Raw genomic sequence first — 15,681 nt, forward strand, 5'->3', positions numbered from 1 at the left:
AGTGCAGCGTTTCTGTGAGTGCTTATGGCTGTATTTACATAGACCTTTCTGCTAAAGCTTACTTAGTTTTTACCTTTGCTTCTCATTTAAGAGATATTAGGGTTTATTAACGTATGGAAAGAGCAACTTCCAATTGTTTCCCGCGTTAAGTATAACACCGCTTTTATTAAAGGTACATGCGTCAAAATGCGTCTTTGCTGCTGCGCCTATTGATGCAGGGCAACCCTGAGCAACTACTACCTCCTGACCAGGCAGTAGCTTCAGGGTTCATTTCGTGCCCTGAGTAAAGAGTTGCAGCGCACTTGTTACAAAAAACTTGGCTGTACTCACACACTGTAAACTGGAAATAACAGCAGATCAAATTCTAAGCAATATGAAAGAATAGTCTTTTTTAATTGTGTTTACATAAAAAGCAAGAGGTGCAAGCACAGGAAAAACAGGCTGTGAGCTGACTCTGCTACTTACTACCTGTTCCCATTGTAGAACAGAGTCACGCCGACTTTGCTAGTCTCTCCAACCAGTAGGCTGCGTGTGCGTCACTGCGTTACGTGTAGTCCTGACGTTGCGCGTCACTAGCGTCGGGATATTCTGTTGGACTGGATGGTAGGAGGCTGTTGTTAAGAGCTTTGCTGGAGGTGTAAGTAGCGACTTGGGACTGTTGGGCAGTGCGCACTTAGATGGTAAGGGAAGTTTAAACTATTCCCCCGTCTATCCGATCCCCGTACGGCTCTGCCGGAGCTAAAACTGCGAGAAACGAGCAGCGCAGTAAGCTCTTTAGGGGAAGGACGATGCAGACACCCTAGCAGCCACTCTCCCACTTCCGTATACATAATGTTTCTATGGAGATAGGGATCCTGCCGAAAATGCAGGATCAGCGCTCCGTTTCACGGACTAAAATGGTTTTATTCTACATTCTACACATGGTCGATGTTTCGGTCTGTGTTAGGACTTTTTCAGTCCTTAAAAGTGAGTACTAGTCCTGCTGTCCAGTTCCCTCCACATGTCATATTCTAATAATACGTTATTTCCCTTCTGTTAAAGGTGTGGTTTGCCCTTAACTTTTAGTATGTTATAGAATGGCCTGTTCCTAGCAGCTTTGGTAATGGTTTATATTATTTTTATTTATTTATTTTTAGAATTTTTGCATTATTTGACTTCTTTCTTTTGCTTTTTGACTTTAAAATGAGGGGCACTGACCATGACATCCAAAAGCTATTGCTCAGTTAGACTTGCATTTTATTGTATTACTTATTTTTCTATGCAACTATTCAAATTGCTGTCTCTTAATCAAATCTGGTTGCTAGGGTAAATAACACCCCAACAACCAGATAGTTGCTAAACAAAAAGCAAAATAACTGAAAAAATATAAAATGAAAAAACCATTTGCAGATTGTCTCAGAATATCAATGGCTACATTATACTAAAAGTTAAAGTAAAGGTGAGATACCCCTTGAACAAAGTATCTTTAAGTCTAAAAACAACTGGACTTTTCTGAGTTTTTCTTGAAAATGTTTCACCACTCATCCAAGTGGCTTCTTCAGTTCAATTGACTGGTAGGGAATTTCCCGTTATTTAAACCCTTGATGGAAGTACAGTGGGCTCAAAATAAACCTGTGAGTGCTGTGCTTTTTTGATAATATGGAACATTTATTTTATCAAATTTATAAAATGTGATAAAGGGTCTCTGTTCAGAACAAAGCATAGATCTCACATTAAAAGTTCTCTGTTTAAGTCATTTGCTATTGGATGTTTGTGTTAAACTACAATTTGCACCCATGCGTTTGCAATTAAATTAATTTGCAACAACCTCTAAGATTATCTTCTCAACTAGTGATGTGCAGGTCGAGAAAATCTCACCCCTCTCCCAACCCGAACCCTACCTGACCCGGCTCCCTCCCTCCCTCCATTTATAGACCCACGCCCACCCTGCAATGATGTCACAAAAGGGGTGGGGCTTTCCGGGCATGCCTATAAATAGAGAAGCCGGAAGAGAGCTGTCGGCAGTGTAAGGTTGCGGGCAAATGGAAGAATTTAGCATAAACCCGCCCACAATCTGCATGTGATATGCTGAGGTCAGCCCAAACCCACCTGACCCACAGGTCCTGAGGCTCTCAGGCCGGCCCGCACATTACTATTTTCAACAGTATATAAAATATGGCATTTCTAGCCATATTCATTTTTAGGGTATAGTTCTTCTTAGGACAAGGAAGGATTGATCACTTGGGGGGGGGGGCAAGTGCCAAGGGTTTCTGCAAGGGATCCCTGGGACCGAAGATAACATGGGATGGTAATAACTAGATTAGTAATCTGGTAGGTGTGTATGATTATATTCATTGAGGGGTGCCTAACTGATTGATTAACCCTTTTCTTGTCCTTTAAATGTACAAAAAATATTTTTAATTTACAAATTACTGGCAATTTAAAGTAGAAGGAACAATGAATGGTATTCATAAAATATAAAATACTGAAAAAATAAAGGGCCATAACTGCAAGAGAACTAGTTTGTCTGCTAAAAATGTACAATTTGGACAAATGTATCTTTTTTGCAGTAAAATAGCCCAAACACAAGGCCAAATTAACATTAATGTTGCTTGGTGCATTATTCAACTAAACTGAATACACTGGTCAAGAATTCATCTCCTCTAAATATGGTTCCCCATATTTAGTAAAATCTATTGCTGGCGTGTAAATTTAAAATGAATGGAAAAATTAGGTTTTAGGACAATTTTTAGTGTGTGTTATTCCTATGCCAATTTTCTTTCTAATTTCTGTCGCCTGTAGCCCTCCCACATTTGAGATGTAGGAAAGTTCAGGGGGAATTGGTCAGATCTATGTGTCTGATTTGTGTGCAGCAATGACAGGACAAAATAGTCTCAGATTACCATAAAGTACTCTCCCTGTAGATTCATTTATACATGACACTGCCACACAGAGCAAATTCTAGGTCTGCAGAGAAATGCAGGCCAAGAACCTGCGCTATGCTGGAAAAAGCTTATTAATGTGCCTGTACCCATAACCATTGTGTTGGCCCAGTTCAGGCACACAGAGCAGATTTTGGTGCGGAACTGCGCAAGCAAGCCATAAGGACTACCTATCAGTACTTATAATTGTCAGCAGAGGATAATTATATTCTTCAGTGCACACAGCAAGACACATGGAGAACAGTTGGATTTCTTACAGAAATTAAAGGGGCCACTGGCACCAAGAGGCAGGAGCAGCACAAGTAGTAGAAACTTTGGTAGGTCTGGGTGACATTTTTTTTATTCAAACTGGAGTTACTTCTTATCTTTTCAGAATAATTCTTTGAGACTGGAGGCATGCCTGTGACAGTTATGTGATCAGTTACTCAGCTTTACACGATGGCTACCACAATTCTTGGTGTTGGGCCAGGAGTCTTTATCATAGCAGTTATATGGATGGTGACATTAATGCTCACAGTGCTTCTGTGCAGAGCTTCTGGAAAAGCTAGGTAAGTAAATTTCCATTTTGAAAGCTGCTTCTAAGGATTAAAGTAGAATGAAAGATACATCACATACATGCTTCTGATGGCTTGTATACAAGTGGCTTCCTCCTCCTCTCCTAAAATGCTGCATTTATTTTGTTGACCACTCTTTTATACACCAATTTTCTCAATCTGATCTTCGATATGATCTTGTTATTTTGTGGCTAAAAGACATGAGCATTTGCTCCTATAAAATCTGAGAATATATAAGGAATAACTCTTTCTAATAAAAAAAAACTCAAGTAGCTCCAATTTTTCGAATTTACAAGTTCTAAAAAATTCGAATTATAGGATATGGCTTAACTTTGCCTTTGAAAACTACCACTTACTTTTATAGAAACTCGCAATCTTTTACTTGGCAAATTTTTACATTCGAGTTTTTGGGTTTTTTGCACTTAATAAATACCAGACATTTGAGTTCTTTAAGCGCAAAAGACTCGAATCGAGAAAAAAAAACTAGACAGTTGATAAATCACCCCTTAGTGATTGTACCAATATTTTTAAACTTGTCCGCTTTTTCTGTGAAACGTAAATGACCCCCTGTATGTTCTTTTTTGTATTTTCCTTTTGTCCCTCTTATAACAGTCTTAGCTTGACTTTATATATTACAGAACTTATGGTCATGCCTTCATCCCCTCCCTCCTATCATACCTCCTATCCTTGTTCCCTTCCTCCCCTTATTCACTGTATGCCTGAAAACCTTAATTTACAGACAAGCCATGTGTTTCATCATACCAGGTCTCACCAATTATGTTGTAAATCTCCATACATGCAATTAACTCAGTTTTGCAAGCATACAGCTGGTATTACTACATTGTGTTCTCTTCATTATATTTTATTGGAGAGTTGAAAATATAGTTACTTTTTGATAGATTTTATTGCAAGATTTCCTTAGCCATCCTGTGTCATCATCTCACTATTCCTTCATCTCTCAGATCCAGTCCCAGTTCTCTGCTCCTATTTCCTTATCATATATAATTCCTTTTTGCCTGGTTTCAACACTCTTCAGCGTCCCTCTTCTGTTGAGGTGCAATCCATTAGATTGTGTTGTGTCTTTTATTTGCGTAAAGTGCATTCCATTACAGCTGTACAAATTGGACCCAACTGAAAATCAGCCCAGTTGTTTAGGGATGAACTGATACAGGGGTCCCCAAAATTTTTAATTTCTGAGTTGCACAAAATTCTGTGAAAAAAGTTCTTTGGGGATGCCGAAAAAGGACTGTGATTGTCTATTGTGTAGCCCCATGTGGACTGCTAGCCTGCAGGAAGCTCTGCTTGGCATAAAACTGTGTCTTTGTAGAGGTATGGGACCTATTATAAGAATGGTCGGGACCTGGGGTTTTCCGGATAAGGGTTCTATCAATAATTTGGATCTCCCTATCTTAAGTTAGCTAAAAAATCATCCCAATAGGATTGTTTTGCCTCCATTAAGGATTAATTATATCTTATTTGCAATCAAGTACAAGGTACTTAGAGGCCACTGGGAGCAACATCAAAAGTGGCTGGTGAGCAACATGTTACTCACAAGCTACTAGTTACTAATATTTTGGAAATGTAAATGTATTTATTATAGTGTGTAAGCCAACATCACCAGTACTATTGCTTATAGCAACCAATCAGCAATTAGATTTCAATGGTGACCTGCAAGTTAGAAAACAAAAGCAAAGATCTAATTGGTTGCTACGGGCAACATCACCGGTGATGTTGGCTTACGCTTTACAGACTATAATTAATATGCCCCATATTGTGAGATCAGAATAAAATAATACAGCAGGTATCACATACAACACTTAACACGTTTTCAGTAACTCACTAATGAGATCAGAGCAGACATTATTTGTGCTTGTCTGCGCCTGTGTCTGCCAACATCAACATATTTCTGCCTGTACCTCTTGATCTGTGCTTCAAATGCCACTAATCATTACTGGGTTACCAGGGAAGGAAAAAATGCCTCATGGGGCTGGCCAAGCATCCGCCCCTAAGCTGGCATCAGCCTGGGCCTGCACCCGGAGCCATTGTGTCAGCCAGGGGGCTGGCACACAGAGTGTATCTAAGTGCCCCAAGAATAGAACCTGCTAGCTGTGGGTGTATACAAGGGCTTTTGATAACCCATAGAGCACCCAATTCAACAAGTATATAAACATATGCACACATACTTTTTTTTTTTAAGCACGTGCACTAATGATACTGCATTTTTTTAATTGTGGCGACTGTATTGCCTCTTTTTCTAATGTAATTCAGTTTCGCATTCTATTTATTGCTTGTTTGTGCTCCTAAAATTTTACTAGTACAGCAGAACTATGTATTGCCCTGTTTTCTTGGTTTTTAGTCTATTCTTCATAATTACTTGTTTTTGCTCATCAAAATTTTGTGTGCATTATTTTCAGTTAGGTGTTCCACTTGCCACATCATATATATATATATATATATATATATATATATATATATATATATATATATACAGGTCCTTTTCAAAAAATTAGCATATTGTGATAAAGTTCATTATTTTCTGTAATGTACTGATAAACATTAGACTTTCATATATTTTAGATTCATTACACACAACTGAAGTAGTCCAAGCCTTTTCTTGTTTTAATATTGATGATTGTGGCATACAGCTCATGAAAACCCAAAATTCCTATCTCAAAAAATTAGCATATCATGAAAAGGTTCTCTAAATGAGCTATTAACCTAATCATCTGAATCAACTAATTAACTCTAAAAACCTTAAAAAGATTCCTGAGGCTTTTAGAAACTCCCAGCCTGGTTCATTACTCAAAACCGCAATCATGGGTAAGACTGCCAACCTGACTGCTGTCCAGAAGGCCATCATTGACACCCTCAAGCAAGAGGGTAAGACACAGAAAGAAATTTCTGAACGAATAGGCTGTTCCCAGAGTGCTGTATCAAGGCACCTTAGTGGGAAGTCTGTGGGAAGGAAAAAGTGTGGCAGAAAATGCTGCACAACAAGAAGAGGTGACCGGGCCCTGAGGAAGATTGTGGAGAAGGACCGATTCCTGACCTTGGGGGACCTGCGGAAGCAGTGGACTGAGTCTGGAGTAGAAACATCCAGAGCCACCGTGTACAGGCGCGTGCAGGAAATGGGCTACAGGTGCTGCATTCCCCAGGTCAAGCCACTTTTGAACCAGAAACAGCGGCAGAAGCGCCTGACCTGGGCTACAGAGAAGCAGCACTGGACTGTTGCTCAGTGGTCCAAAGTATGTCATTCGGAAATCAAGGTGCCAGAGTCTGGAGGAAGACTGGGGAGAGGGAAATACCAAAATGCCTGAAGTCCAGTGTCAAGTACCCACAGTCAGTGATGGTCTGGGGTGCCATGTCAGCTGCTGGTGTTGGTCCACTGTGTTTTATCAAGGGCAGGGTCAATGCAGCTAGCTATCAGGAGATTCTGGAGCACTTCATGCTTCCATCTGCTGAAAAGCTTTATGGAGATGAAGATTTCATTTTTCAGCACAACCTGGCACCTGCTCACAGTGCCAAAACCACTGGTAAATGGTTTACTGACCATGGTATTACTGTGCTCAATTGGCCTGCCAACTCTCCTGACCTGAACCCCATAGAGAATCTGTGGGATATTGTGAAGAGAAAGTTGAGAGACACAAGACCCAACACTCTGGATGAGCTTAAGGCCGCTATTGAAGCATCCTGGGCCTCCATAACACCTGAGCAGTGCCACAGGCTGATTGCCTCCATGCCACGCCACATTGAAGCAGTCATTTCTGCAAAAGGATTCCCGACCAAGTATTGAGTGCATAACTGAACATAATTATTTGAAGGTTGACTTTTTTTGTATTAAAAACACTTTTCTTTTATTGGTCGGATGAAATATGCTAATTTTTTGAGATAGGAATTTTGGGTTTTCATGAGCTGTATGCCACAATCATCAATATTAAAACAAGAAAAGGCTTGAACTACTTCAGTTGTGTGTAATGAATCTAAAATATATGAAAGTCTAATGTTTATCAGTACATTACAGAAAATAATGAACTTTATCACAATATGCTAATTTTTTGAAAAGGACCTGTATATATATATATATATATGTTTTGAATAAAACTTTCCAGAAGTCCTCTGGCAATTATGTTTATGAAGATTGAGATAAAATGCTGCAAAGTGCAAGGTGTGAAAAATATTATGATAAGCGCTAAATGCTAAAAGTCAGTGCAGTTTGTTAGTTTGGTCATATTTACCCATTTTGAATTTGTCATAATGTGTACTTGTTCAAGGAACAAATAGTGTTCTGGCTCTGGGTTCAACTGTTCATGACACGTAAAACTTAAGTTGTGTGCTTGTTTTGCTTGAGTTGATATGTCAACCTCCAAATTCTAATTTTAATCCTCAATTTTTGATACTGGCTCCTGATAAAAATCGGTGTGTGTGTGTGTGTCCACTGGGGCAGTGACCAATGTGAATGGTTCATAATCTCTGTAATGCAATATGAAATATGTTGGTACTAATAACTGATAATGTATTTCTCTAGAAATATGTCAATATTGATTTTTATACATAAATATACACTCAATGTATTATGGTTTCTGTTAAATTGAGGTTCTGTAAGAGATCCTCTGGCCCAGATTTAATAACATTTTTATATTTTTCATATCCCCAAAAAATTTACTTTTTAGCACTAAAAATCATGGATTTTAGTAATTACAGGAAAGCACAAATTTTTGATTATTTATCAAAAGCAAAAGCAAACTATGCCATCTAAAACTGCCGGGGTCATGTAGAAGTCAATGGGAGCTGTTCTAAGCAAGTTGTAACAATCTTAATGTAATTTGTGGTTTTAAAGGTTTTCGTGATTTTTTTTCAATTTCTTACAAAAACAAGTTTTTTTGTATTCATATTCGATCCGTGTTTTTATCTGTTCATGCTGCTTTTTAATCTGTTCATGCTTTTTATATTCAGATATACTTTTATTAAGTAAGTCAAAATTTGTGCTTTCATTTGTAAATTATTTTGTGATAGAAAAATTCACGAAAATTACAACTACTACCTCGCGATGTCAGACTGGCATTTGCACTGATCTATCTTAAGTTTTATTTGTCTGACAGATATATAAGTGGCAGTTATGTATTAACTCTGCAAGACTGTGTTGTGTGTCTTTGGTGCATGTCTTCATATAAAACCCTCCAGTATATGAAATTCAAACATCCAACTTGATTCTGTTTTGTTTCAGGTTTTGGACTGTTGTGGTTTTTACCTTAGCGCTGATCACAACATTAATTCTAGTTTTCTTCCCTCGAGCAAGCCAAACTCCTGCTCCAGCAAAGGAAATGCAGGTATCCAGGCACTTAATTTTTTCTGTTCTTACTGTGCATTTCTGCAGTAGCTAAGTCATTGTAAAATATTCAATACAGCAGCCTTCATAGCCTTGGGTCTGTAATGTACAATGCAAACAAAATAGTTCATTAAAACACCATACACAATAACATTTTGTAAACTGTATTTCCATTTCAAGATATGTTTTATAAATATGCCCAATGCAGATGATAATTAAAAAAAACATTTGCAGACGTTAATGCTGCTTTTATAAGGTTGTGCTTACAAGTTATTTTCTTGAAGGTCAGTGAACTGAAAGAAAGACTAAGCTAGGTAATAACTTAGTAACCTTTTAAAAATACTGAGTGGTAAACTTTTAAGCTAAGTTTGTAGTTTATCATAATATTTTATATCAGAATATTACATTTACATATTCTGTATTTCAAATTATTCGGCATGAATAATATATGTAAAATATGGATTAATAATGAGCTTCTAAAACCCATATGAAGCATAACTATTTATGAATTCTAAGATAAATATCGCTTAATATATTTTATTGTTATCAAATATTTATAAAGCACAAATCCTACAGCAGCATATTGCATCTGGGAAATGATAATTATGAACAAACTCACAATTACAAATTGGTACAGATGATGGTGACATCTCTACTTGGAGGAATGAAAAAACTTAAAAGACATAAATATGAAAGGTATATATAAGCTGTGTTGATGGAAAACTCCCTAATAAACAATTTACACAGTTTTGGAAAGTATAAGCTGTACATTTGTATTTACTCTTATGAGATAATATTGGGTGGCTGCAGTTTTGTTTCTTGTTGCTGCTTACGGCCATAGATATTGAATACAGGCATGGGACCAGTTATCCAGAATGCTCAGGACCTAGGTTTTTCTTTAAGTCTATCTAATCCAGTAGGATTGTTTTGCCTCCAATAGGTATTAATTGTATTTTAGTTAGGATCAAGTACAAGGTACAGGTATGGGATCCCTTATCCGGAAACCCATTATAGGAGGAACGAGCAGTGCAGGAACTTGCCTGTGACATTGCAAAGTCCCACCCATCTATTCATATTCACTGCACTTTAAGTAGCTGCTGCTGCAGTTTATCAGTGCCAGAGGCCCCAGCCATTTACCGAGTCTAAACTGGAAGCTTGCAAAAAGACTGGGCAGAGCACAGTTTTCAAGCGTTTATAGAAATATTTGAACCCAAAGGTATTAAAATAAAAGCACTTCCTTCTATTTTACATTATTTACATGGTTTAGTGGATTGTAAAAATGTATGGTATATGTCCCCTTTAAAAATGATTTCCTTTTTCTCTGTAATAATAAAACAGTACTTTGTACTTGATCCTAAGATAAAATTAATCCTTATTGGAGGCAAAACAAGCCTGTTTATTAAATATGTATATAATTTTTAGCAGACTTAGGTTATGGTGATCCAAATTATGGAAAGATCCCTTATCTGGAAAACCCCATATCCAGAGCATTCTGGATAACATGTCCCATACCTGTACTGTTTTATTATTATGGAGAAAAAATAGACTCAATTTTAATCAAATATTTATTTATGGGAGATGGACTTCCCACACGTGTAGATAAACACAATAGGATTGTTTTGCCAACTATAAATATTTATGGTATCATTAGCTGGGATCAAGTACCAGGTACTGATTTATTATTTTAGAGAGGATTTTTATTTAAAAAAAAAAAAAAATTGGATTAAAATGAATTCTATGGGAGATGGCCTTTCCACCATTTGGAGCTTTCTGGATAAGGGTTTCCAGATAAGGCATCCCTATACTGAAGTTATTAGCCAAGAGATTAGGTAGCTCTATTACCGGTAGTACTGATCCATACCATGTCAGCTATCTGCGGAAACTCTCCTTCCTCATCTTGTTAGACCATCATTTGAGTGTCAGTTGCACTGCACTTGTTTATTGTGCTTTAACCACTGTTGAGGATCTAATATAATGATAAGCTTTAGAGTCCTCAGAAATGATCAAAACATCAGTAGAAAGTGAGGTTATACCTATTAAAGGGTTAATTAAAACTGAATTATGAGGCAGAATGCAGTGGTTTCTGTGCTGTCATGGAAAGTGAATCTGAATTAATAACTATTGTGAAGTTTATGATGTATAAATGCTATATATTGTCATTTGGCCCGTAAACTCCGGTTAGTGGTAGCAGCCCAGTGTATATTCTGTGAATCAGCAGAAAAAATGGAGAGCTGCTGTGGGCATCTTTGTAGGCATACATATTGGGTTGGTACAATATCCCAACAGAAGGTTTCTGTTCTGACTTTGATTTTCCTTTAAGAGCCTACACACATGTACAGTGCACTTTTCACTTTGCACTGTTTCATCTTGAGATTCTTCCTTGTTTCTTCCTTTCCTACAGATAGATAGACTTGTGCATGGGTACAGTTGATATTAATAATTGGAATATCTGCAATAAACAAGTTCCTTCCCTTTGGACTATACAGATCTGTTTGTGGCTACTGACTTTTTCCCTCCATAAATGTTTCATGATTTATTTATTATACTTTGCACATAGTAACATAGTAAGTTAGGTTGAAAAAAGACATGTCCATCACCTTCAACCATAATGCCATTATATAACCTGCCTAACTTCTAGTTGATCCAGATGAAGGCAAAAAAACCCATCTGAAGCCTCTCTAATTTGCAGCAGAGGGGAAAAAATTCCTGCCTGCCTCCAAGATGGCAATCGAACCAGTCCCTGGATCAACTTGTACTAAGAGCTATCTCCCATAACCCTGTATTCCCTCACTTGCTAAGAATCCATCTAGCCCTTTCTTAAAGCTATATAATGTATCTGCCAGCACGACTGATTCGGGGAGGGAATTCCACAACTTCACAGCTCTCACAGTACAAAAACCTTTCCGAACATTTAAATGGAACCTCCCTTCTTCTAAACTGAGTGGGTGCCCTTGTGTTCTTTGGAAGGACCTACTGGTAAATAAAGCATTAGAGAGGTTATTATATGATCCCCTTATACAGTATATTTATACATAGCTAACATGTCATCTCTTAAGCGCCTCTTCTCCAGTGTAAACAGACCCAACTTGGCCAGTCTTTCTTCATAACTGAGACTTCCCATACCCTTTTCCAGCTTAGTTGCCCTTCTCTGGACCCTCTCTAATTCAATAATGTCCCATTTGAGCACTGGAGACCAAAACTGAACAGCATATTTTAGATGGGGCCTTACCAGCGCTCTGTAAAGCAGAAGAATAACTCCCTTCTCCCGTGAATTTATACCCCTTTTAATACAGCTCAAAACCTTATTTGCCCTTGCAGCTGCTGCCTGGCATTGCTTGCTACAGCCACGTTTATTATCTACAAGGACTCCAAGGTCCTTCTCCATTATGGATTTGCCTAGTACAGTCCCATTAAGGGTATAAGGGGCTTGCATAATTTTACTTCCCAGGTGCATGACCTTACATTTATCCACATTAAATCTCATCTGCCACTTAGCCGCCCAGATTGCCAGTTGGTCAAGAACCTGCTGCAAGGATGCCACATCCTGGATAGAATTGACTGGTCTGCAGAGTTTTGTGTCATCTGCAAACACTGATACATTGCTTATAATGCCCTCCCCTAAGTCATTTATGAACAAATTAAACAAAAGTGGACCCAGTACAGAACCCTGAGGGACCTTACCACTGAGAACCTTACTCCAAGTAGAGAATGTACCAACAACCACCCTCTGTACCTGATCCTGTAGCCAGCTTTCTATCCATGTGCAAACGACTTCACTTAGACCAATAGACCTTAGTTTAGAAAGCAGTCGTTTGTGGGGAACGGAATCAAATTCTTTGGCAAAATCCAAATAGATTAAATCTACTGCATCCCACTGTCCAGCTTCCTACTTACCTCATCATAAAAAGCAATTAAATTGGTCTGACATGACCTGTCCTTCATAAAGCCATGCTAATTACTGCTAATAATGCCATTCTTTAGTACATAATTTTGTACGTGATCCCTTAACAAGCCTTCAAATAACTAGCCCATAAAGTTAGTATCACCACAATTATAGGTATTATGGATGTATTTTATTTCTTGTTCCTGTCCTGACATGTCTTTGTACAAGTGCAGACGCTACAAGCTTAAAAGGAAAAGATATAAAATGGCAACTGATTTTTGCTGGTTCTTTTTTTCCTGTGATGTGCCAGTGTGTAAAAATAGTATAAAGAAGTGTAACAAATAAGTAGTGCTAGTCAGGGCAGTAGAATCTGAGGACTAATTAAAGTATCTGCAGTACTAGACCCCCCTGCAGCATAGCTCAATAGCCTATCAATAATACATGACTTAGGTTTTATGCTCTGAAGGCTTGCTAATTGGCTAATTAAAAAGCGAAACGTGTTGTACGAGCAAACATGTAGTCCACTAGAGAATTGCTTAGTGCTGAAGCCAAGGTCAAACTTAATGCAGCCTCATAAAACTGACCTTTGTTGTAGGCATCGTGTTAGCCCATTCCCATGAGTCACTATATCGAGTTCAGAATCCTGTCCTCTCTTTTTGTGAATGTTTCTGGCTATCACCTTTCCTGTTTTGACAGTTGTTTCATGTCTGGCTCCTTATAGAATACTGTAAGTTTTTTTTGGCTCTTGTTCATTTTATTGAAGAGAAAAATTCATGTAGTTGCTGCCTCCTTCATCACTTTGTAATTGGTGTAGAATTTCCTTCTACTTTGACAGCTAATGCTTTATAAACATTTGGGTGGCTCTGGCTGTGATACGGCACTGAGTCGGAGAGGAGTAGGCGATAAATGAATGTGCAGTTGCTATCTTTTGTAATAGAACAAAGGCACAGTTATATATTTGTATAGTTTTTATACCTTTTGTTCAATTTTTAGGTAACTTCTAATAAAATCTTTTATTTTGTATGTGGTAATTAATAAGTAATGTTCATGTGTATGGTTAGGTTATGTGGTTCATAAAATGTCAATATTAATTATACAGTATTCCATCTCTCTCTGGAGCCCCTTTGCACCACCAGGCAATGTCTCTGTGTCCTTTCTCTTGCCTCCCCTAATTTATTTAAATCTAACACTATTCCTTCTCATCAGTCTTTTCTCCTTCAGTTTTTGTTGCAAGAGTAGGCAGGCACCCTTCACTTCATTTGATGGTAAGACCGTAAATGCTGCAATATTAGAAGATAAGGAAACAATTTATTTAAAGAAAATGGAATGCATCATTTGGAATCCATCTATAATGACTGACATATATTTGTAGTTATTTGAACTTTTGTTGTTTGTTCCTCTATATTAATTCTTACTTTCTCTTTTTTCTTATAGATTGTGGATACTTTTTTCATTGGACGCTATTTTCTGATATCGATTATGAGTGTGATATTTCTTGGGTGCCTCTTTTTCGTCTTTGTGTATCATATCCTGGAGCCTGTCTATGCAAAACCTATTGGGATCCACTAACTGGAGGCCCAAATTACTCTCTTAAAAATATAGCTTATTTTTTTATATGAAATACAATTAAAATTAAAATATTTTTTAATATTACAATGGAAAAAAAAGGTGACTGCTATTTTTAACATTGTAGAACTGTATGCTTCTATATATGTTTTACTTGATAATTCTCTCATCTGGCCTCAGCCTAAAACAAAGGAGAGTTGATCATTATGTGCAGGTAAGGGTAAGGGTTTCCTCCAACCCAAACAAGGTAAGGCACAGTACCTTAAAGCCCCCAGCTCCTTTGGCTTTGCAGCAGCTCTTTACAGACTCATCTCTCCAGATAGTATACAGACTGAGACACCAGACTTCCCCCTAGTATGAGCTATTTATACTTAGCTTGAACTCCTCACCATATATATATAAGTGAAAAACCTAGGAGCAATATATACCCCCACTACTTTCCCAGTCAGTGCTATATAAAAAAAGCAGTTTATTGATGTGCAGAACCTGGTAGAAAATTGTATTCACTATAACAAAATGATAGTACCACAAATGAACAATGAAAATGCAGTCGAGTTCAATGAGCAGTGCATCAATGAAGACCCAATCTTGCAAAAGGGAACAAGTCTATTAATTTGACTGGGATTCCCTGACAACAGTTAAATGTGGATTCCTGAATAATTTATTGTTCAAGTGATTGTTTTATATAACCATCAAGTTAAGTGACTGTCATGCATAACTATCACATTGAGTTTATTTTCTACCTAATCAATACAAATCAATCAATATGTTGCACATTTTAAAGGGAAACCATGGCATCTTGAAATCACATTTTATTTAATTGAAAACATTCACTCTAAGTAAAAGTGTTCTCTAGGGTAATTGCTATGTGTCAAAGACAGAATGCGACAGAAAACAATAAAGTGCAAAAAGTCCAATGTTCTTAAAACATGTTCTTTCTTGATGTCATTTCTTAAAGTGATAGCCAGTGATCCTGTCATTGCCATGGCTGGAAATGGCCAATGACTTCTCAGGAAAATCAGTTATGACAGTGGTCTAAACAAAACCAGCATTGTCAAGGACCCAACTACCTATGCGCAGCAGATACACTGTAGCCCATCAACCTTTATGAATGATTTAGTCCTAAATATGGGATTATTTTATGGTCCAGTGTTTTTTTCATATGATCCCTATGCAAATGTCTCTTCTCTAGCTAAAACAAACCTACTTTAAAAGTCCTTCCTCATAGGAAGTTGGGATACATGTAAAGGACCACTAACATAAAGGGGGGTAATGTAATAAAAGCCATTAAGCTTGGCCAGGAGTGGTAACCAATAGCCAGGAATCAGCAGGTAGAATTTACTGTTCAGCAGTTTAAAATCTGTTATGTAACCTGTGCTTTTTACATTTACCTCATCTGATTATTTAAGAATTCTATTGCTTCATTATACA

General features: G+C 37.6%; 1 protein-coding gene across 3 annotated transcripts; it reads left to right on the plus strand.

Moving 5' to 3' along the window:
* The first annotated feature begins 513 nt into the window (after positions 1-513).
* Positions 514-15,178, plus strand: tmem218 (transmembrane protein 218). Of its 3 annotated transcripts, none has more exons than XM_012966618.3 (4): positions 514-637; positions 3,295-3,469; positions 8,700-8,802; positions 14,119-15,178. In XM_012966618.3, the coding sequence occupies exons 2-4, from the start codon at positions 3,360-3,362 to the stop codon at positions 14,251-14,253; spliced, it is 348 nt and encodes a 115-aa protein (XP_012822072.1). In that variant the 5' UTR covers positions 514-637; positions 3,295-3,359; the 3' UTR covers positions 14,254-15,178. The 3 variants fall into 3 exon arrangements, with proteins under 3 accessions (XP_012822072.1, NP_001016711.1, XP_012822074.1); NM_001016711.3 differs by having other exon boundaries at positions 635-680; XM_012966620.3 differs by lacking the exon at positions 514-637 and adding an exon at positions 691-966.
* The last annotated feature ends 503 nt before the right edge of the window (positions 15,179-15,681 follow it).

This window comes from Xenopus tropicalis, chromosome 7 (assembly GCF_000004195.4).
Source record: "Xenopus tropicalis strain Nigerian chromosome 7, UCB_Xtro_10.0, whole genome shotgun sequence".
NCBI classification, from domain to species: domain Eukaryota; kingdom Metazoa; phylum Chordata; class Amphibia; order Anura; family Pipidae; genus Xenopus; species Xenopus tropicalis.

What these genes read in the sequence shown, in the direction of transcription:
- tmem218 (XM_012966618.3), top strand. Translation starts at nt 3,360, where the DNA reads ATGGCTACCACAATTCTTGGTGTTGGGCCAGGAGTCTTTATCATAGCA. An exon ending in AGAGCTTCTGGAAAAGCTAG is followed by an intron (nt 3,470 to 8,699) that starts GTAAGTAAATTT and finishes GTTTTGTTTCAG; the next exon opens with GTTTTGGACTGTTGTGGTTT. An exon ending in CTCCAGCAAAGGAAATGCAG is followed by an intron (nt 8,803 to 14,118) that starts GTATCCAGGCAC and finishes TTTTTCTTATAG; the next exon opens with ATTGTGGATACTTTTTTCAT.